The sequence below is a fragment of the Malaya genurostris genome, chromosome 3 (assembly GCF_030247185.1).
Source record: "Malaya genurostris strain Urasoe2022 chromosome 3, Malgen_1.1, whole genome shotgun sequence".
Classification (NCBI taxonomy): Eukaryota; Metazoa; Arthropoda; class Insecta; order Diptera; family Culicidae; genus Malaya; species Malaya genurostris.
Window position 1 is genome coordinate 297,833,173 of NC_080572.1, and position 21,471 is coordinate 297,854,643.

Consider the following 21,471-nt stretch of genomic DNA (forward strand, 5'->3'; position numbering starts at 1 on the left):
ACATCTAAATCATGAATGTGTACCTGGATTTCAAATCTGAATTCTGAACTTGTACCTGAATTTCCTTTCAATATTTTGTATGTATTGAATTAAGAAAAGAGACATGATTTAAATTTTTAATGAAATATTTAAAGGCTCGTGCCCCTGGCCCAAGGTCTTAGGGGCCCTTGAAGGGACCAATCTAACAAAAAAAACAAGTTTGATGATGTTTGGATGTAAGGTATCGGTCGGGTGACGGCCAGGATGTAGACCATGTTCGATGTACGTTCTACTATGTCTGTCTGGTGTTTTAGAGTTACTGAAAAAAGATTCAGAGTGGCGAAATGGTAGCGCGTATGCACGGAATGCATAAGAACGCAGGTTCGAGTCCTGTCTCTGAGCGTATCCTTTTCCAACAAATCATCTTTTCTGTTAGTTTTTCATTCATTTGGCCTCTCCAATATATGTTTCCGCTCAGTTATTGCACAAACTGAGGTTCATTCAGTTAGTTTGGGTAACACAAATAAATCTTGCCACCGGGCCTGTTTAATACGTAAAAGTGGCGCGCTGATTTACACTCCCCAATTCATCTTCCCACTTCCATTTTCTTACTCACAAATCCCACAAGAATTTAATGATTTACTAATCACATCATTCTTACAATTAAAAGATTGGCTTGATTCTGGATTGTATTTTGCAATGATATATCGGAAAGTTTTCCAAATTTACTCAGGGCTTTTCTCAGAAGGATTTTTTTTAACTAGCGAAGCCCACTATTTGCGACTCAATTTTGATTTTACTATCCACTAAAAATGAACTAGAGCCCACCAGTGGGCTGTAGGAACCACTTTGGAAATCAGTTGTTTAGAATATGGTTTAATTTGTTCAACTTCCTCAGCGAAATTTTCATTTCGTCAAACAGTAAATCCAACAGTAAACGAGAACGTTGATATAGTCGTCAACGAACATTCTTCAGCCGAATTGCCATCGATGATAGGAGAATTTAATTAAGTTTGCGGTTTGGGAAATGACAGTTTTCAAGCTTCAATTATGTAAAAATTAAAACAATCTGTTAAGGAGTGTATCGAAGAAAATCATACTATCCACATACATTTGTGTTGTACGCATGTATTCGTGATGGTTTTTTATGCTCAGATCACAGCATGCTGTGCGTTTGGCTGTCAGTTTTCGTTTGTTTACTTGTTTGTGCGCTTGAAATTCTGCGTTTTCAAAACGTCGTGTATTGAAAAGGAAGTGAAAATTAAGGCTCTGGAGATCCTGGTTAAGTGAGAAGGGCATTACTATGCGAAAATTGACTGAAGCGGTTTGGAATTCATCATGCCAGTGTTAAAACCATCATTAATATTCTTTGAATGATAGCTACCAGGAAGAGGTAGAAAACCCGGTTCTTCCAACCCGAAACTGATCCAGAAAGTGGTATTTCTAATCATGAAGAACAAATCAATGTCAATACGTGATTTGGCCAAAAAAGCAGAAACAAGTGTCGGAATGATGCAGCGTATCAAGAGGCGAAATCACCTGAAGACCTACAAGAAGCAGAAAATCTCGGAACAAAGTGTAGAACAGAAGAAGCGAGCAGCAACAAGGGCCCGGAAATTGTATTCGCGTCTTTCACAGTGTCGGGATGCATGCGTTTTGATGGACGATGAGACTTAGGTAAAGGGAGACTCAAAAACCCTTCCAGGTTCACAATACTTTACTGTCGTCGTTGGGGAGGATGTGAACGATGCGGACAGGTCGATTCAAGTGGAGAAATTCGGTCGAAAGGTACTGGTATGTTCTGTGGTTTGAAGTCAACCATTTTTAACACTACCGGAACTATAAATGCAGAAATCTATCGATGTGAGTGTCTCCAGAAGAGATTGCTGCCATTGTTTTGGGCGGATTTAGCGTCGGCTCACTATGCCAATTGTCTTGCGGAAAAGGGTATACATTTCGTTGAGAAAAATATTACTCCACCAAATTGCCCTCAGCTTCGATCCATCGTACGTTACTGGGCAATCGTGAAGAGGGTCTTCAAGAAGACTCGTGAGGCAGCTGGGATCATGCAGGAGTTCAAAAAAATTTGGGCTCAAGCATCCAAAAAATGCGATACAATACTTGTCCGGAACTTGATGAAGAACGTTCGATCAAAAGTTCGAAAATTCGTGGAAGAAATATCTTAAATTTCATCCGGTTTTCATTATGCTCAAATTTTAGTTTGAATAAAATATCGTTTTTTATCATATTAATGTGGAACACATTTTTGTTTTCTATATAGTGGTGCAAACTAGAAACTCAAGAAAAATACTCGTAGAAATGTGGTCTGGTTTTGAACAATTACAGCTCAGTCAATTTTGTATCAATTATTAATATCATGTCACCATTTGATTGGAAATATTACTACGCATTGATTTGAATGTTCATAGCCATGTATTTTTAATAGTATATCATTGAAATGTTGATTAATAGCTAGCAGTGTCCTATTTTGCATGCAAAAAATCTCTGGCATACCGGATTTCCCTGCCATAGTCGACGGTTTTGAAGGAGTAAGCGATATATCAAAGGGCAAGCAGCGCTCTGATTGGTCAATCGTTGCAAAAGCGAAGCTGTTGGGAGCACGCGAATCTATAAATATAAGCAAAATTATAGCTAACGTTTCAGTCCTACACGTAGCTTGCTAGAGGTAGGTTGTTGCTACACAGCAAGACAAAAAGTGCCATAAAACGATTTGAAGCTTTAATTGGTATGCCCTGATCTTGTGTCATGAAAGATTGGATGAAATCCCATGTTATGTCGTTTCGCCTGAGAAATTGACAACTACCCCAGTGTAAATTTTGAGTGCATAAGATTAATTTCTGATTTATATAAGATGAACTCGATTGATAATGAGAAAAAGTTTATCGCTTCAACCGAAATCGCAGAATGGTAGTAATGGATGGTAGAGAAACGCTATAAAAATAACTACTTGCATACAAAATTTGAATACAAGCTTGGCGAAAAGAAGCTTAAATATCGATATCTGTATCGCAAGCATATGGAAACATATAATTGCATACATTTGGGCTATTGATGTAATTTCGTCGGCTAAAAAACAAATACAAATCATGACAAATATAGTCCATATTTTGGGTTCGCGTGTTCGGTGTTGGTTCATAATAAAGACTAAGCAGACTCTCGTGCATTTGCGGATTCAAAAGTGTGACGATTAATTGAAAATGTCGATCATTAGAAATTTTGGTTGCCTTGTTCCACATCAATGGCTCGAACAACCCCATGGGGCTGATCCTTGTAGTTTTTTAAAAGAAAAATTTGCGGAGAGCTTATTTTCGATACACTCCTTACAGTATCGATGTTCGCGGAGTTTCCCAAAATCATTTCATGATTCACATTAGCTTCAATATGTGATCTATATTCGAACCAATTAGCTCTATTATATTTGAATATAGAACTAACTGAAATAATTATCACTTCATTGAAAATTCTGAATGTTACAGGAAAATGATTTGTGTCAGTCAGCATGAATAATCAGTTCACTACAAATCACACTTCAATCTGTAAGAACCAGATCAATTGAAGAAGGGGGTTTCACAGAAGAAAAACACGCTGGACTATTTGGAAAAAGAACTGAAAAATAACCTATAATTTCCCATTCCGGTTATTTTGCTTACAATCCCACTTATAATGCTATGTATTTAGGTCTCCTATTACGAAAAATTCAAATCGATATCTTGTGAGTTATTGAAACTTTAAATAAACTTATTTGTTCACAAGTTCATTGGAAACCTGTCAAATCGATGAATCACATAATGTGGGTTACTTTCCAATTTTGCATTTGGTTTAAGAAATCATTAATCATCAACTTTGATCAAATAATTCACTGAAAGCAAAACTGTCATCAATTTAATTTTGCCGGTTTAATCAAATTAAACATTCTTACTTACCATGTCATCTTATCAGTGGAATAATCGGAGCTAAAGAATCCGCTTTTGAACTTTGGTGCGGCATAAAAAAAAATCCCTCACATCCCCCGTTTCGTTTTATCGGTCCGAAACCACCCCGTGAAAACGAAATCCAAACCGAAATGCCGGTCAGCCTCCGAAGAAGCACCCCAAACGGGGAAGAATGGCATCCCTAATGAGCGACCGCTATTTTTCCCAGAAGGCTTCGAGTTGAAAATATGTTTCCCAAGGCCCCACCGCCGCCGCCGCCGAAACCACTAATGATAATGGGAGTGGGAATGCTTCTTTGCCAAATAAATCAAGTCATCGGGTATTTTTGTTTTATCTGCTTTTTTATTTTTGCTGTTGCAATTTTCTTTTTGTAGTTATTCGTTTCTTCTGCTTTGTTTGTTTGCGCTTATTGTTCGTTCCGTTCAAACACTCGGTAGCTCTGTTCTTTCCCAGATTGAAAGATACGGTTTTGGACCAGCATGTATTAGCAAAATTGGGGGGGGGGGGGGGGGGAATCGAACGGAAGGGAATAGCAAAAAGAGGTTTGATTTGATTGATTCTCATGTATTTTTCCTGTTTCATGTAGCTAACGCCTCTCGTGTGATAAACAGTTTTAGGTTGTGTATGTTTTTGTTTTACTGCTCTTTCGAAATTTTGTTCCATTTGCGCTTACAATTTATTCATTACTTAATTAATGTAGTTAAAGCATTTCTTGATGAATTAAGTAGGCAAATTATAATAACTACCAATACAGTCACAATCTAGATGAGATCATTGGTTCATTTAACAGAAAATAAAATCACAAAAACAGCAAACAAAAAGAGTCTCAATTCTTTTGATATATATAAAAAAAATTAAACTAGACTTAGATTTGCTCTGTTCACTTTTCTGTTGTTTCTGTTTTGTTTTGTTTTGTTTCTATAAATAAAGATTAATATCACAAGCTCCAATTTTAACATATCATTATCGAACTAGATTTCCCATAGGGCCCACAACCCATGGGAGGAAGCTAACGTTGTCATCTTTTCTCAGGAAAGCAGAAAAGACACAAGTATTGCTGTTTGCATTGTTCACTGGTCGCACTCGCATCAACAGTCCGTTTATTGCACCGTCGAGTCATTTCAGGTCGGGGCCTAGATCTTGAGGGTGGCACACCGTCGTTCGAGTTCCTCGTTGAAGGAATTGTCGAACACTTCGTCCTCGATCCAGGTTTCCACCGTGCTGGCAGAGGTACGTCGCGACGAGTTCGACGTCCGCCAGATGACATCCGAGTCGATTTCGTAGTTTTTGTTGTTCAAATTTTGCCAAATGTCGGTCCGAACCTGATAGGGCGGCGAAAACTTCTTCCCAACGAACTGATGGGGCGGAGTGCTCGGTTCGGCCGGTTCCTCGGTGAACGGATTCCAGGAGGTATGTCGCAGTGGTGACATGGCCGGAGATTCCACTCGTTGCGCCTCAATGTCCCACGGATTCTTGGCGACCTTGTTCCAACGACTGTTCACATTGTAGTTTCGCCATGGATCTACAAAGTCTTCGCTTTTGTTGGTCACATCGGAACTGAGCTGGGTAAGATGAGGATCCGGTTTGCTGTCGAAGCTAGTCGACAGGATACTTTCGGCATTATGCGATCGATTACTGGCCGTGGACGGTGAGCTGGTGGTTCCATTTCGCAGGTAACGCTTGTTTCGGTCATATTTCACTTTTTCAAACACAATTTCGTCATAGTTATCGACGGTTTCATCGGACAACGGGGACACGTCCAACTCCGGAAGCGGTTGACTCAGCTCAAACTGTAACCGACCACCGTCATATGAATTATTTTCTTCCCGGATGGCGTCCAGTTCGCATGCCACGAACTCATCGTCCTCATCGTCCTCATCGTAGTCCACCTCATCGTCGTCGGCACCGAATTGAGTTTCTATCTGGTTATACTTTTTATGTTTCCCACTCAAAAACAATGGCTTGGAAATTTTGCTTTTCTCATTTGTTTGCGAGGCTAGATTATTGGCGTTTATACCGCCAAACAGTTTGTTCTCATCCGTCCCACTGCCGCCCGCCACATTGTACAAAGTCTTGCTTATTTTATCTAACTTGGACGATACTACGCTACTACTATTGTTCACCTCCTCGCTGCTCAGCTCATCCTTGAAACCCTTCCTCAGACGGAAACACTTTCTCAGATTCACATTCTTATTGCTGCAAATGTTGGTTCGCTTCTTCGGCAGGTTCTTCCCGTCCCTGCTGACGCGGTAGTTATTCTGTGTGGGTGGAATTTCCACGTCCGGCTTGGGTGACAGGTCCAGCCTGCGTCGTACACCGGCGGGTGATTCTTCCGTTCCGTTCGTCCAGCTGGCCGTCGTCGAGCTTGCCCTGGCGAACCGGTCCGGCGAGGTGGGCTGTACTTTACACCGCGTGGGGGTACAATTTTTATGCAGCACATACTTGGCGGTAGTCCGATTGTTTAGCGAAATCGAACGACCTCCGCTAATGCCACCAGGGCCACCGAGGGACGTGCCACCTCCGTTCCGTTCACTCGACGGCGATGACGAGGAGGACCCGGTCGGGTGGAACGAGAATTTTCTGATCATCTGGTGGAGAGAAAGAAGAGAAGAGAAAAATAAATTTGATTAGTATGCAGAAGCGTGATACTCGGAAGCGGAGGAAAAGTTTCTTTCGGTACGGCACCGATGACTGCCCGAACAGCAGTGTGATGATGGCATTTATCAATTTGTGCTACGGTCCGTGCCGGAACGAGGTGCGATTTATTGAGTGTTGCTGTCGGACTGAGAGAAACTGTTTGCGAAGGGGATTTAGACTACTGTATCGTAAAAACGAAAAAAAAACTTCTGACCAATTTATTGCGAAAGTCCTAGCAGTAAACTAACAACGAAGTCACTGTCATATTCGATGAACTGCCACTACCTTTCGATTTGATATTGACTGTCATTGGAATAGTAGGCCGACAAAAAAATTATCATCAAGTGAAATATCTGTCAATTATGGCGATTTATTTATTATTTTCATTCAACCAGTAACGAAATTTTTTTCAGTTTTCTGTTCAATTATTGTAATTGTGAGTGTCAATCATAGAAACAATCAAGATAACAATAACTAGCAGTGGCCAGGGATTTTTTCTAAACAAGCATAAATGCTTAGTATCTGTGAAAAAAAGCTTAAGCTGTGTGAACTACATTTGTTCAGTGATATAACATATCAACTTCTAGTTAAAAATATTAGACAAAACTAGGGAATTTCGAAACATGGAGTATTTTAAAACATCTGTCCTTATGTCACTTTTTCATTAGCAGTCAAGTCGATCAGCAGAAGTACTACCTTGATCACAAGATTCACCGTGTGGCGATTTCAGTCACCCGATTTTTTAGGCTACCAAATCTGTCATTGATGTTTGATACCTGGACATTTGTAAAAGTTACGCTTAATTGAGTACATCTGCGATTGGGCGTGTACTCGATTTTCTACAATTTTCAAAGTGGAATTGAATTTGCAACATTAAATTTTGGCGAGTTTGCATTAAATTTAGGCGTTAAAAACGGTTTCTGAAGAAAAATATCGTTTTTCAGTGGCCTCAAGTCGCAAAAGTTGTGAAAAAATATTTGGAATCGCTCAAGTGGGACATTTTGCCGCACCCGCCATATTCTCCTGACATTGCTCCTTCTGATTACTGTTTTTTTTTTCTCCGACGAATGCAGCACGATTTGGCAGGTCATCGGTTTACTGCTTTCGCAGAAATCGAAAATTGGCTTCAAACTTGGATCACCTCAAAACACAAAATAATTTTTCGAGATGGACGATACCTTCATTATTCTTGAAATTCATTTCATTTTTAAATAAATGCATTTTTGCCCCAAAAAACGGACCGAATTAATTTGTACTCCCAATATCTATGGACTGGAAAACTGAACATTCTAAATTAAGTTTACGTTTCGTCTTCTTCACGTCTTCGTTTACGTGATATAACATATCAACTTCTAGTTAAAAATATTAGACAAAACTAGGGAATTTCGAAACATGGAGTATTTTAAAACATCTGTCCTTATGTCACTTTTTCATTAGCAGTCAAGTCGATCAGCAGAAGTACTACCTTGATCACAAGATTCACCGTGTGGCGATTTCAGTCACCCGATTTTTTAGGCTACCAAATCTGTCATTGATGTTTGATACCTGGACATTTGTAAAAGTTACGCTTAATTGAGTACATCTGCGATTGGGCGTGTACTCGATTTTCTACAATTTTCAAAGTGGAATTGAATTTGCAACATTAAATTTTGGCGAGTTTGCATTAAATTTAGGCGTTAAAAACGGTTTCTGAAGAAAAATATCGTTTTTCAGTGGCCTCAAGTCGCAAAAGTTGTGAAAAAATATTTGGAATCGCTCAAGTGGGACATTTTGCCGCACCCGCCATATTCTCCTGACATTGCTCCTTCTGATTACTGTTTTTTTTTTCTCCGACGAATGCAGCACGATTTGGCAGGTCATCGGTTTACTGCTTTCGCAGAAATCGAAAATTGGCTTCAAACTTGGATCACCTCAAAACACAAAATAATTTTTCGAGATGGACGATACCTTCATTATTCTTGAAATTCATTTCATTTTTAAATAAATGCATTTTTGCCCCAAAAAACGGACCGAATTAATTTGTACTCCCAATATCTATGGACTGGAAAACTGAACATTCTAAATTAAGTTTACGTTTCGTCTTCCAGGGTTGTTACGAAAAATTTCAAAATTAAAACGCGCGAAATCCGCGCGAAGTCGAAAAAAAAAAACGCGCGAAATCCGCGCGAAGTTGAAAACTAAAACGCGCGATATTTCAGCGAAGCGTTTACACCACTATTTTTGTGCAGGTAATGCTTACCGCAGAACTAACAGTGAAAATTAAATTGCTTACAGTTTTGTGATTTTGAAAGAAGTTAAACAGATTTCAGCAAAGACAATTATTTGCTTCGACATCTTCTTGCTCGGTAAGCTTGTCCTTCTCGGAAAGAATAATTTTAAGTTCGACCACATCATGATGATCTGATTTAATCTTTCTAATGACAGTTTCAATACAATTTATCGCTTCCTGTTTAGCTTTCGTTTTCTAAGGCAGCGCCTTTTCCTGTTGTCGGATTTTACTCTGAATGTCGTTCTTTTCCTCCTCATATTTTATTCTTTTATTTGGAGCATGGAAACGCCCACCGGAGTTAGTTTCTGTCAAACTTGCTCTCCGGCAGGCGTAAAACCTCGTCATCTCTTACATCAATAGATTACAATCATCCAAATGATACATTTCTTAAAATCTAGTGCTTCTACAGCAACTAAATCTAATGAGACAATAACATGAGGAACGATTTCCTGATAACATTACGTGATAAATGGAAGTATGGCTTTGAAAATAGTAAAATCTATGTGCTCTTTGAAATTTAACTTGGAATTCAGAAGAACACCCAGGTCCTTAACAGACGATGCGCGTTCGAGGACAGTTTATGAAATATTATAGCCGAACTTGAATACAAACTTTTTGCGACTAAAAGAGATGACGCAGCATTTTGAGGTATTTGAAACCATTTTGCTGATTTTACACCAATTAGTTAAATTATCTAAAAGTTCTTGTACGTACTCTGAGTCAGCTACAGATTTGATCATATGAAATATTTGAAGGTCATCGACGAACGATAGTTTCATACACTTGATCGAAAAATTTAGATCGTTGAGATATAGTAAAAATATAAACGGTCCAATGCGATTTCCTTGAGGAACTCCAGAGGTTACAGTAACTGGTGATGTTGTACAGTCTCTTATTTTCACTATCATTTCACGACCAGTTAGATATGATCGAAGCCAATTTAAATATGATCCATTTAATCCAAGTCTATTCAACTTGTAGTTCGTTATGTTATGATTGATTTTGTCGAACACAGCAGAGAAATCGGTGTTTATAAAATTACTTGTAGACGTGCTTGTAAAGAACATATGATTAAGGAAATTTAGGTTACTAAATTTGTGGAAGTTGAACGCTTTGGCATGAATCCATGCTGAGTCTCAGATATGCAACCAGAGCAACTATGTGTAATTAAATTCAGAATTATATTAATTTCAAACAACTTCGATACAGCGCAGAAAGCAGCAATTCCACGATGGTTAGATACTATACCCTTGTTACTTATTTTGTCGTGAATACGACTTACTTTACTACGGGGGGCCTTTTCTAAATTTACACTGAACAAGAATAGATAGAACTTAATCATGAATATCTCTTGTTGTACTAATCCCAACAACATTTTTTTCTTCATGCTATAGAAAATATCATATGATTAGCAAATTGTGATAAAATTTTCAGTAGCATTAAATAACCACAAATAACTCGAAATCATAGTTTTCTAAAATGTTTGGTATCAACGAGTATCAAAGTGAAAAACTCTTGAGGCTTGTTTGTTTTTCTCGTGTTCGGACGACGGTTTTGATGCAGTTCTCGTGGTACCTCTCAGTAAATTATATATTTAATTAGTAAAGAACTTTTTGATACTTTTTCCATAGAAATTCTTGCTCTGGAAATTAAGAACCTTCCATTTCAGATATCAAAAAGTGTGAAGAGACACCATGTCAACTTTTGTAAACCGGAACACATGGAATTTCTTCCATATTTCAGAAGAAAAAAAAATCCAGAACGCAAAGAGCAATTGAAAATGTTGGATGGTGGAACCAACAAACTTTTAGAACAATTTCTTATCACCACGGATGGAATCCTGTCGGGTCCAGCACTAGATGAACGTTTTAACTTTTTCTTCTCCGCTTCTTATCTTGTCCAACTTCGCTTCGTACGCCTGTCGTGCAAATTTTGCTTTAAGAATGAGATTTTCATAACAAACAAAATTTGTGATAATATTATCGAAAAATAGCATTCCATTAATAAAGTTATTTGCATTATTGAATGTGTTTTCACTGAGACGATATCTTCCATCAGACATCAATATCTTTGAGTGCGAAAAGCTTCTTTCGATTTCCGCTTTAGAATGGGACAACGCAAGTACATATATCGAAATGTTTTTGTAATTCCTGGTAACAGCCTAGCTTAAATAGCGATATGTACCACTCGAGATTGGAGAGTATAAAATCGAAGTTTTGTCCACTAAAGGAAATATTTTCTAGAGCCGCATCCTCGTAAAATTTGGTTTTATCAAATTCACAATTTCGGTCAGTTTGACCTGCTGGCTCGATTGCTGAAACGTTCCCCATCTTTAATTTTTTGGGGTTTCGAAAAACTCACAAGCTTCAAAAATATGTAAGAAACCGTTTATTCTCGAACAAATACCTCACAAGTCTGAAATAATGTTACTTGCAATTCGCGCGAAATCCGCGCCATCGCATCAAAATCTGACCAAAAACCGCGCGAAATCCGCGAAAATCGCGAAATCCGCGAAAACCGCGAAATCCGCGCGACCGTAACAACCCTGGTCTTCGACTCATCAGTGCGTCAGCAGATTATGCTGACGCAAACCCCCGGATCAACATAATCCGCTGAGCAGACGTAAAGTTAATGCTATTTGCAAGACACTTTTTTTGTACACAAGAAGTGTAACGTCTAAACTGACGTCTCGAACGAAACAAGTTTCGGCTTACTGGCCGTACAGATTGTGATAATTTGAAGAGGAAAAGGCTTGCTTTTACCCCCAAATTTATGCTAGGTGCATATAACCATTTTAAATTAAGTTTACGTTTCGTCTTCGACTCATCAGCTTTTTCCCCTTCAAAAAATTTCAAACGTAAACTTAATTTAAAATGGTTATGTGCACCTAGCATAAATTTGGGGGTAAAAGCAAGCTTTTTCCCCTTCAAATTATGAACATTCTAATTTTATATTCTTTCTGGTATAAAATCTTTCTTAATTTCGACTTAATTTCGAATCTTTCGAAAACTGAAACTAACCCAAGATAGTTTCATCATGCAAACACTTTTCACAAAGCTGTGTTGGTTTCGCACTTAGCAACGGGGATTTGAGAAACCAGTTTCGAAACTGACTCGATTTTCAGTTCAACAACGTTAGAGCTAGGTTCAAAACTACCCACATTATCGGAATGACGGAATGAGCAATGAATTCTTACTCGACTGCATGATTTTTCAGTGCTCGATCGGTTCAGTGCTAGAATTTTTGCCTGAATTGGCTGTAGACTAAGGTAGACCGTTTTGTTAATTTCCAGCGAATTTCAATAGTTTATATTGGAATTCTAAGAAGAACTGGTTACTTACAAGTTCTGTAAAACTTGAAGATTCAGTTATATAATGTTTTTATTTAAAAATAAACTGAAAATCAGCACGAAAACGTGCAAAATCTGGAAAGAATAAAAAGAAGACGAATTGACAATTCAGTCCGCATCTTCTCACTCAATTCCGACAGATTTCCGAATCAACCGATTGTAGGCGAAATTCATTCGGAATCGATTGTTGCACTGGAGTTGGAATTGATTCGGAATTCATGAAGATTTCCACATGAAATTCCGAATGAGAATTTCTCGCCGATTCGGAATCCATTCGGATCTGATAATGTGGGTAGCTTCAAACAAACGGTTTGACAGCAGTTAGGGTAAAAACTGAGTTAGGTTTGGCATCAAGCGAAAACAAAATAAAGCGATGCGGTGAAGTCGTAGTAGGCATATTTTTTTCGTAGCATCCAGTTAACGGATGACAAATGTCAAAATACGTTGTTTAGCTTTGACAAACGAAAGAGTTTTGTTTTGTTTAAAAATCAATCAGTTCCATTTTGTTAATGATAATCAATTCGAATGCCGAACCAACCAACAAATAATTAAATCTTAATACTAAACAAGCTTGAAAAGACGTTCCGAAGTTTTTTCCCACACAATTTCGTGTGGAAGCTAGCATTTCACACAACAAAATAAAAGCAGGAAAGTAAGTAAGTACACCCAAATCATAGCCCATTACTAGCAAATTATTTCGGAGAAATAATTCCGTTTATTCTGTTTAGGCACCAGTATGGCAACTTCGTCGTTCACTGGTTTGCCGACCACGAACCAGTTATCACCAATAGAAGTTATAACATTTTGTCATAGCTTAACAGACGGTGGTGGATCTTCAAATCCGTTTCAAATCTCATATCACTTCACGAGAAAAAAAGCAGAACTTCGAATGGGTCCACAGTCCAATAACGAATCTCGGCAGCATCTCGGGGAAAGGCACAAAAGCAGAAACAGCAAACTCACGAGCAGTGCCTTAAAAGGGCCCATGTGTTGCTCATCATTCGTCGTCCATTTATGGGTTCTTTACTTTATACTTTTTAACTGTCTCTGATCTCTGTCTGTCTGTCTGTCTCGAAACAGGTGTGATTATCCTCTTTTTCCCAGGGAAACAACAAACCAGTGCTCAGCGATGTGCTCGTCGTGGTTCCGAGATGAATGTTATTTTTATAGTCGCTTTTGTGGGATTCGCTCTGTTTTTTTTCTCCTCTTCTCGTTTTCGGGAGCCACTTCGAATCGAAACGTGATTTGAAGGACGACTTACCCTAAAGGGAAATGGACTCGGCGGCAAACGACGAGGGCAGACAGGTGAGATGCGATACAGAAATAAAGTCATGATCGTGATCGCTGATGACGGACGGTGAGATTCGGTGGGAAAATATTTAGGAAGCATCATAACTGCGAGCAGCGTGTTTTTATTTTATGTTTTTTTGTCTTATTTTTTTTTTGGTACAGGAACAAAGAACTGAACAGACTTCGAACCACGAACGGCTGTACGGCTGATGTGTATCGGGTTTTTTTTTCTTGTTTCGCTCTGCGAGAGGAAAGGAAGCATACAGGAAATGACTTAAACAGATTTTTTTCTTCTCGGATGAAGCGATGGAAGAAAGACGATACGGGAATGAAATTTGAGCCGTGTGAATATGAAAATTGGGGATAACCTAAATTACAGTTTACCCGTTCGGATGCTGGAGATTTTAATGCATATTGAGACTTTAGATGGGTTCCAGCTAATTCCGTCCGGTTCTCGAAACACGAAAGTGGCAAATAAATTTAGTATCGATGTGATTATGAAGCTGTTAATTGTTCAATTAATTATCACTTCCGTTAGAGTAATTGTGGCTGGCCATGCCACATGGTTTCGCTGAAGTAAAAGTGGAACACCGCCGTTTAATGACTGTGTCTCGCACTTCGGATATCGTTACCAATAAAGAGGATTCTGGGTGAATGTATGAACCACTCGGAGATCAGCAAGCTTTCAAATAAGTTCACATGACCGAACTAATTGCATCATTATTAGCATAGTGCACAATATGCATCATTTCCGGGGGTACATAACAAGTCAATTAATGCTTTAACTTTATGATGCTCGAAGGCACATGTGTGAATATAATAAATACGACGACATCGCACAGAACCCAGCCTGTTGAAATACTAAATCAGTGCCAGATCACTAACGTAATGGGTACCTCGCTCAAACGTTGGTGGACCTCCCTAGTGGGCAGCACCAAAAACCCGCATACCGATTAAATATTTACATTTCCTAATGCCAAAGGCTTTCGGCAACAATTTACAAGTTGTTTCAGCACCGCACCGAATAATAAAGCGAGAAAGGCAAACTTTTCCGTTCGTAACCTTGCAAACGCCTGGGAAGAACGGTGATCTTTCAACTATTCCGAATAGCCCGAGGGCGACGATTCATTCGGATGCCAGAGCAAAGTCGGACGGTAGATAGTTGATTAGCATAATTCTAATGATGATGGTAACAATAACAGTCACAAGAAACTTTCTACCGAGTTTCGGTTTTTCATATTTTAACTTCAAAACTACCTCCGAGAAACCAAAGCAAAAGGATGGTTAACTATTTCTCTTGCAGTAGAATAGTACTATAAATGCTGCATATAAAGCTAGTTTTTGCATTCAACGAAATGGAAATGTAAATTCCAAATCAACCATTGTAGAAGCAATAGTCTCCAAATGAGTTCAAATAAAGCGTGATCCATTCAGAATCTGCACACTTTCTTGACTTTCGGTTCGGATTCCACCAGAAACGTTGTGCCGCTCTACGCATAATTGTCCCATATTCTATAGAATTCTATTATAAATACGAGGAAAGAGAGTTTTTTCTACACAGGTGACGTGAAAAATTCTTCATGTCATAGAAATCTAAAAGAGTTGAAAATTTTTCTAAGCGATTCCGTGGCACTTTTAACCGGCAGTTTAATTGGAAGGTCGATCGAGAGAAATCCAGGGGTTGTTCAGTTCCGAATATTGACAACAATGTGGTCTTTCAGGTTTACGTTTTGCCTTGGAATCGTTCGTTCAAGGCAGTTCAAATGAAACTATTACTGAAAGTTCAAGAAAATCGGTTAAGTTGGATGGAATTTAAACTTCTTAGCTATTGAAGAGCCAAAGGTAAAACATAGAACATGAACGAACAGTTTCATTTAGCGTAAATATACAAAGATTCCAAGCCAAATTGCTGAATTATTGATGACAACCGTATATTTGTTCGAAATTTGTTACTTCTGGAATTCCGAAGCTATACAAACTGGCTCTGACGAAGTACTGTGCATACCTGATCTAATGAAAGATGAAACATAAGGAAAAATAACTGTCAAATCGGTTTGAGATAAACAAATGTATTTTCCCTTATTTCGGGATATTGCACTCCGTGGAATCGCATTCAGAAACTGATGATTGGGCAAGGAATCAGCAGCAGCGTAATTAAAGCCTAATATTTTCCTATCAATGAAACGATGAAGTCGATGCCATATGAGAAAGAGTCCCAAGTAAAATGTCTACCAGCTTTCCAGTGCGATTAGCACAGCTCTAGTTATGTTTTGGCTAGATTTGGCTTACTACAGTCGGGCAGTATCTGCAGTGGCACCACAACAATAGGACAAGAACTGTTCATTCCGTGTAATCGAAAAACATTAGGTCATTATCAAATGGAAGTCTAAGAATATTCGTCTAACGATTCAAGACGTAGTGCAGAAATAGAAGATAGTTGATAGATTTATAATTTCAAAGACAAATCCCTTCCACAGATTCCTTGAAAAGCTATCGGACTCGATAAGTACGATTTTGAGTATCGAATCCTCCTAATATACTACACAAAGCCATTTGATTTTTCCGATAATTTAATGAAAAACTCTACAAGTTCATATTAAACCTTTACCAAAATACTGAATTGTAAAGTTTCAATCCATTTCGAACGAAGACCTACAATTTATTTCGATTTCGGTGCAATTTTTGAGAAAAACTAACGCTCGTGAACAAAATTTTCCTTTCTGCTATGTTCGAAAAAGTCTTGGAGATGGAATACAAACCTGATAGCAAATTGTATCCATCGTTTACTCAGAGCGGAATCTCGGAATTGATATCCAAAATCGAGAAATCCGTTTATGACGGGCGCGTATCAGCTTGATTTTCCTTCTAAAATCGTTTAAAATATTACAAAAGAATTTTCCTATAGGTTGGCAGCATCTGTGCTTCTTCAAATAAGCCCGCTTAATTTAAAATTAAATGTAAGTTATTGAAGAGTATTTCGCAGGAAATATCAAATGTTTTTTGTTTAATATGTCGGGAAGGCTTTACATTCATAATCTCCCGCATCATCGGAACCAACAGGAATTTGAAAGAGGACCAAACGTTGGAATTTTGGAAGTGATTTACTTGTAAATAGTAAACATGTGTTTATTTTTGGTAATTTGCTTTCTTATAAATATCCTTTTAGCTAAAGAAGCTAAGAGTTTCAATTTGATGAATTGGATTGATGAATTTGTAACTGAAAGAGCTTTGAAAAAAAAAGTATTTTGTGAGTTACTTGAAATGAGTATTTTGTTTGCTGACTGACTGAATTAAATAAAATGGACGAAAATGAAAATTCTGAGATGTTGAGATAATTACGTACAATCGTGGAAGTTTTAAATGTAACTGAAAATAGACATCGAGTAAAATAATAGATATTTCTCCGAAGTACGTATAGTGACTGTGAAAATAGTGACTTTGTGAGAGTGTAATGACGTGACATAGTAGAATTAAACGGTACAACAACAGTACTATTAGTGACAATATTCTACTAACAGCTCAAACGGAAATCTAGCAGAAATATTTCTTGGTTTTGGTTGTAGCACTGCATAGCCATGCAATAATTACGAAGTCTTCTGGGAGACGATGATCAAATTCCACAGGTTTGCAATACTAAGATTTTGCTTTGCTGGTCAAGAATTGTCATAGTTCAGGAAAATTCAAAATTATACTACTAGTGTTGGGTAAAGTGTGAAATCTAACTGCAAATTTTAAATATAAACAAAATAACTTATTGTATATTTTTTCCAATTTTCGCTGAAGCGTCACCGAAATTTGCCGGATATCACGCAAACCATCTCTCGTTCCTAGGGTCCAGTTGACGGGGAAAAATGTTTAAGTTGTGCTCTCCGCAAGATTCTAAAATGACCGGTAAAAGTGACGCAACAATTTTTTGCGATTTCCCCAGAAGAATTCTTTTTATTTTAATAGGTATAAAAAGTTCATTTTACCCAATTAGGAATGTCTACAAAAGTGAGTAATTACAACTCAAATGTTGCAGAAAGCATATTTACTCAAAATGAAATTGTGCCAGATCCAGTGGCCATCGAGACATTTTACTCAATTTTTACCACATTTAGTGAGGTTGGACGCCATTTTGGCTAGCCACAAGTGAAAGTGTCGTGCAAAGCGATCCCACCTAAGTAGGCATTGTTTTTTTCATTATTTCGCATGTGGTGAAATCACATGTCAAATAGTAAGGGCATATTCAGTAGTGTTCTAGTTCTAGATTTATGTCAGTTTTAAGTCTGGATTTTATAACAAGAAAAACTGGCAGTCCCAGTAATATTTTACTCGTGTTTCAAATATAGAGAAAATAGAAACGGCGTCGTGTGCGAATTTTAAATTTGACAGAAAAACTGTTCGAATAAATAAAACTAGAACGGCGATACGGAGATACGTTTGTTCTAGTTTTAGTTCTATTATAGATCGCCCATATAAACCTTTCAACTGCTGAATTAGCTCCAACTGTTTAGTTCGTCTGCATTTTGTAAGTTGGTGGTGTGGTGATAGTTGTTTTCTTATCCTAAAATTGTCGTTAGAGTAAATGTTTAAGATTAAAACGATGGATTGAGATGGAAAATTTTTTGACTAGAAACTTAGAATGCAGAATTGCTAGAAATAGGCTTCGTAAGTTTGACTAAGAAAGGAAGCGTTGCAATCTTGTTGCAATTAATTAGCTTACTTTAATGTCAATCTCTTCGACCAGGATGCCATCTACTGGCAAAGACGTACTGGCAAAGACCTAGTAGTAGCCATCGAGACGAAAAATATTCATGTGAAGTGATGTGAAGTAAAATCAAATACAAATTATAATACGGAGTACTCTGACAACCTTTCGAGGACACGTTTTGCGTAATGCGGTACACTGTCAGAGTGAATTTTCTGTAAAACTGGCAATGCTGAAGGTTGAAAATCAGTTCACCTAGAGTGCCTATAACCAGAGTGACGACATCTCATCCGTAATTTTAGCAACAATTCAAAACATTCCATTAGATTTACATTGAATTGACAGGCCGTTTGTTCGTTTGGAACTGGGAGCTGTCATTCCAAACGAACAGCTGTCGCCACTCTGATTATAGTCACTCTAAGTTCACCATAGTAACTGTTTACTATTAAAATAAATGAAAAGGAAAAAGCACAATTCATGTCGAAGACGATATATTCTATAGTGATTTGATTCCTGCTTCGACTTGTGCTAACAATAATTCCTTTATTTGTTAGGCTTTCATTGCTTAATTAACCAATGTCATAATGATATTTTTTGATTGTGCATTTTTGTTCCTGCAGAAAATCCCCAACTAAAATGTGAATCAAGATCGAACCTTTTCTCCTGGAACATCTTCGGTGTATTTTAAACAGTTTACTGAAACCGAAGCCCACAATAGGGACAATGGAACGAAGAATTCAGCTGACTTATGATTCGATAGATATTGGCGCAAGATAAATAAATTTAGCATTGGAAATCTGCAAAAGATGCAAAAGTTTCGATTCTTCCGAAGATTTTAATATCCTGCAATTTTGGTGATGGAGTTTTAATCCGCTTATTTGCTCAACTAGTTGGTTTTAAGCACTGCTTCGTATGACGAACGCAAAATTGATCATGTTTTACCTAACTATATTATAGGTATTGAATTCAAGTCAACATTTTCGATAAATAGGGTTTAGTAGGGCCTTTCGGGAGTGACACTCTACATTATCTTGATAAATGACTCTTCAAAAGAGACGAAAGATAAGTATTTGTTTTTTTTTGTGAGTTTATATTTGAAATCATAATTTTAAATACGGTATCATCGATTACCGTGTGTTGAATCTCTTGTTTGCTTTTCCGGTTTCACTGGAAACATACGAACATACGGTTAGCTGATGGCAAACATCGTATTGGAGAAAAATCAACCTGACTTGAATTAAATTTTCTTGCCACTAGTTGCTTCATGCAATCAAACCTTTTTCAGAGCCGATTGACATAAAGTAAATATGTATTGGCCGCAAAGCTTTTGCACAATCCGAGAAGATTTTATAGCTAGCACTAGTTCTCTAGTTCACTAGTCCAAAAACAACAAACAAACTGATCTCGTTTCGCAGCAACTTCGATGTTGCTTTGCCAGATAATTCCGTTTTCAACATTTTTATAACTATTATGACGAAACAGTAGACTAGTAGGCTAGTTTATCTGGTCCTTTTATATGCGATCTAGGGGTATTATTATCTGTATTTGGAGAAGCCACTATCAGTTCAAGGACAAGGACATGAGTTTGATCAACATGTTTTTATATCATCATTTAACATTTATAACATACAATTTTTTTTAGGTCACATATATGATGATGTAGACTAAAAAGCCAAACCGAAAAAGTGAGAATAGTGTAATAGAAGCGCAAATCTTCTGGTGTAAGCGAATGATTTCTCATTATCGTCCTGACTGTGCTTCGCCGATTACCGTAAAAGGAATGTGCAACCATCATGCAAGAAATGCATCCGGCATGAGATTCATATGCGGGTACTTTGCATATGCGACAGACAAGAGTTGACATTTTATCTTCACTTAACTGAATTAGCCCGTAATTATTATTGTACTCAGTGAAGCCCAAGTTGGTCAAAGGCATTTTTTCTGCTGACCGAGATCATGAATTCTCCATAGAATGATGTGTTATCTAATGATTTGGTATAATCCTATTAAAGTTATTTCAATAATAGAAATCGCAATTCGTTGACTTTCCACTTGCAATCAAGCAACCCTACCCTTACCGTGTGAAGTAAAAGAGCGAATATAATCCACCTATCGTCACTTATTTATCATCACTCTTACCCTCTCAAATTCCCTGAATCGGAAAAGCTTAAAAAACACATTCCCACGGTTTCGTTTGCACCACTAAATACCAACTCCCGCACAACACACGGAAACCCACGCCGTTCCTGCTGAACCCGCTAGCTGCTGCTAGTTACACTCGACCCCGTGTCAAAGGCAAAAAAAATAACATCTGCATGACGGAGGGGTTGATCCTGAACTATGGCAATCTCACATTTCCCCTCTGAGTTGAAGAACTTGTTCAAATTAATTACCACCCCGTGTGACCCGTCCCGACGGTTCGGTGCAGCGTGAGAACATCCGATTGAATGCTTCCGCATGATCTACTTTCCACTTCCTGTTTTCCTGTTTTGGTTATCCTTCGCCTTTTCGGAGACTAGAGCAAGAGCACCAAGCGACCAAGCGACAATTAAAAAATCAAACAGAGAGACATGCCATTCTAGAGAGCCTACCACATAAACACATTCCGTCCATCGGTACCGACCATAGCCAAATTCATGTGTTTGTGGCATAAGTGATTGAAAAAATTTAGAAGTTGAAATACAACCTACCTTAACGCAACACTTTTTCGTTTGCTTCAATAGTTGCGACATTGTCATTTTGTAGTTGCCCGGCAAAGGATCATCCAATAGAGAGAGAGGAAATAACTACACTTCCACTGATGCTGCTGTCAGTTATCCAACCGCATTCAAATAACGACACACTCCTACGGACTATCTTTCATCCGTTCCTCGAACTACTCGAATCACTCGTAATCCTTTTTTACTAATCCCACTGGACGCACCGTTCGTTTGTCGCACACTAATCCACACACCGCACTGGAGCAAACAAATGAACCGCTCCTTCCATCGATTTCAATGTACCGTTAGATTCTATTCATAAAATCAAATCCACTCTGTTCACATTTGTCTTTGGATCACACACTCGCACAGGATTCGCTTCGTATGAAAGGACACATACTCACTGTCCGTTTTTTGCATCGAACACCAATCGTTCACTTCCAGTACTAGACCGGTACTGACGGGTCCTACAAACAAGCGCGAGGCACTACTAAAACCCTGTTCCTTCGGACGCACCAAAATGATTTGACGGGAGCTACGGAAAATTCGATACGTACGCCTCGACGTTAGGCGATCAAGTGAGTGTAGCTGCCAGCGCGTTCCGT

At 38.2% G+C, this 21,471-nt stretch overlaps 1 protein-coding gene across 1 annotated transcript; it reads right to left on the reverse strand.

The window, feature by feature from the left end:
• Window positions 1-4,254: 4,254 nt before the first annotated feature.
• Window positions 4,255-21,471, reverse strand: LOC131435748 (uncharacterized). The gene is made up of 2 exons (XM_058603923.1): window positions 20,858-21,471; window positions 4,255-6,520 (listed from the first exon to the last, which is right to left on the reverse strand). The coding sequence occupies exons 1-2, from the start codon at window positions 20,903-20,905 to the stop codon at window positions 5,066-5,068; spliced, it is 1,503 nt and encodes a 500-aa protein (XP_058459906.1). The 5' UTR covers window positions 20,906-21,471; the 3' UTR covers window positions 4,255-5,065.

What these genes read in the sequence shown, in the direction of transcription:
- LOC131435748 (XM_058603923.1), bottom strand. Translation starts at nt 20,905, where the DNA reads ATGACAATGTCGCAACTATTGAAGCAAACGAAAAAGTGTTGCGTTAAG. An exon ending in CGAAAAAGTGTTGCGTTAAG is followed by an intron (nt 6,521 to 20,857) that starts GTAGGTTGTATT and finishes TCTCTCCACCAG; the next exon opens with ATGATCAGAAAATTCTCGTT.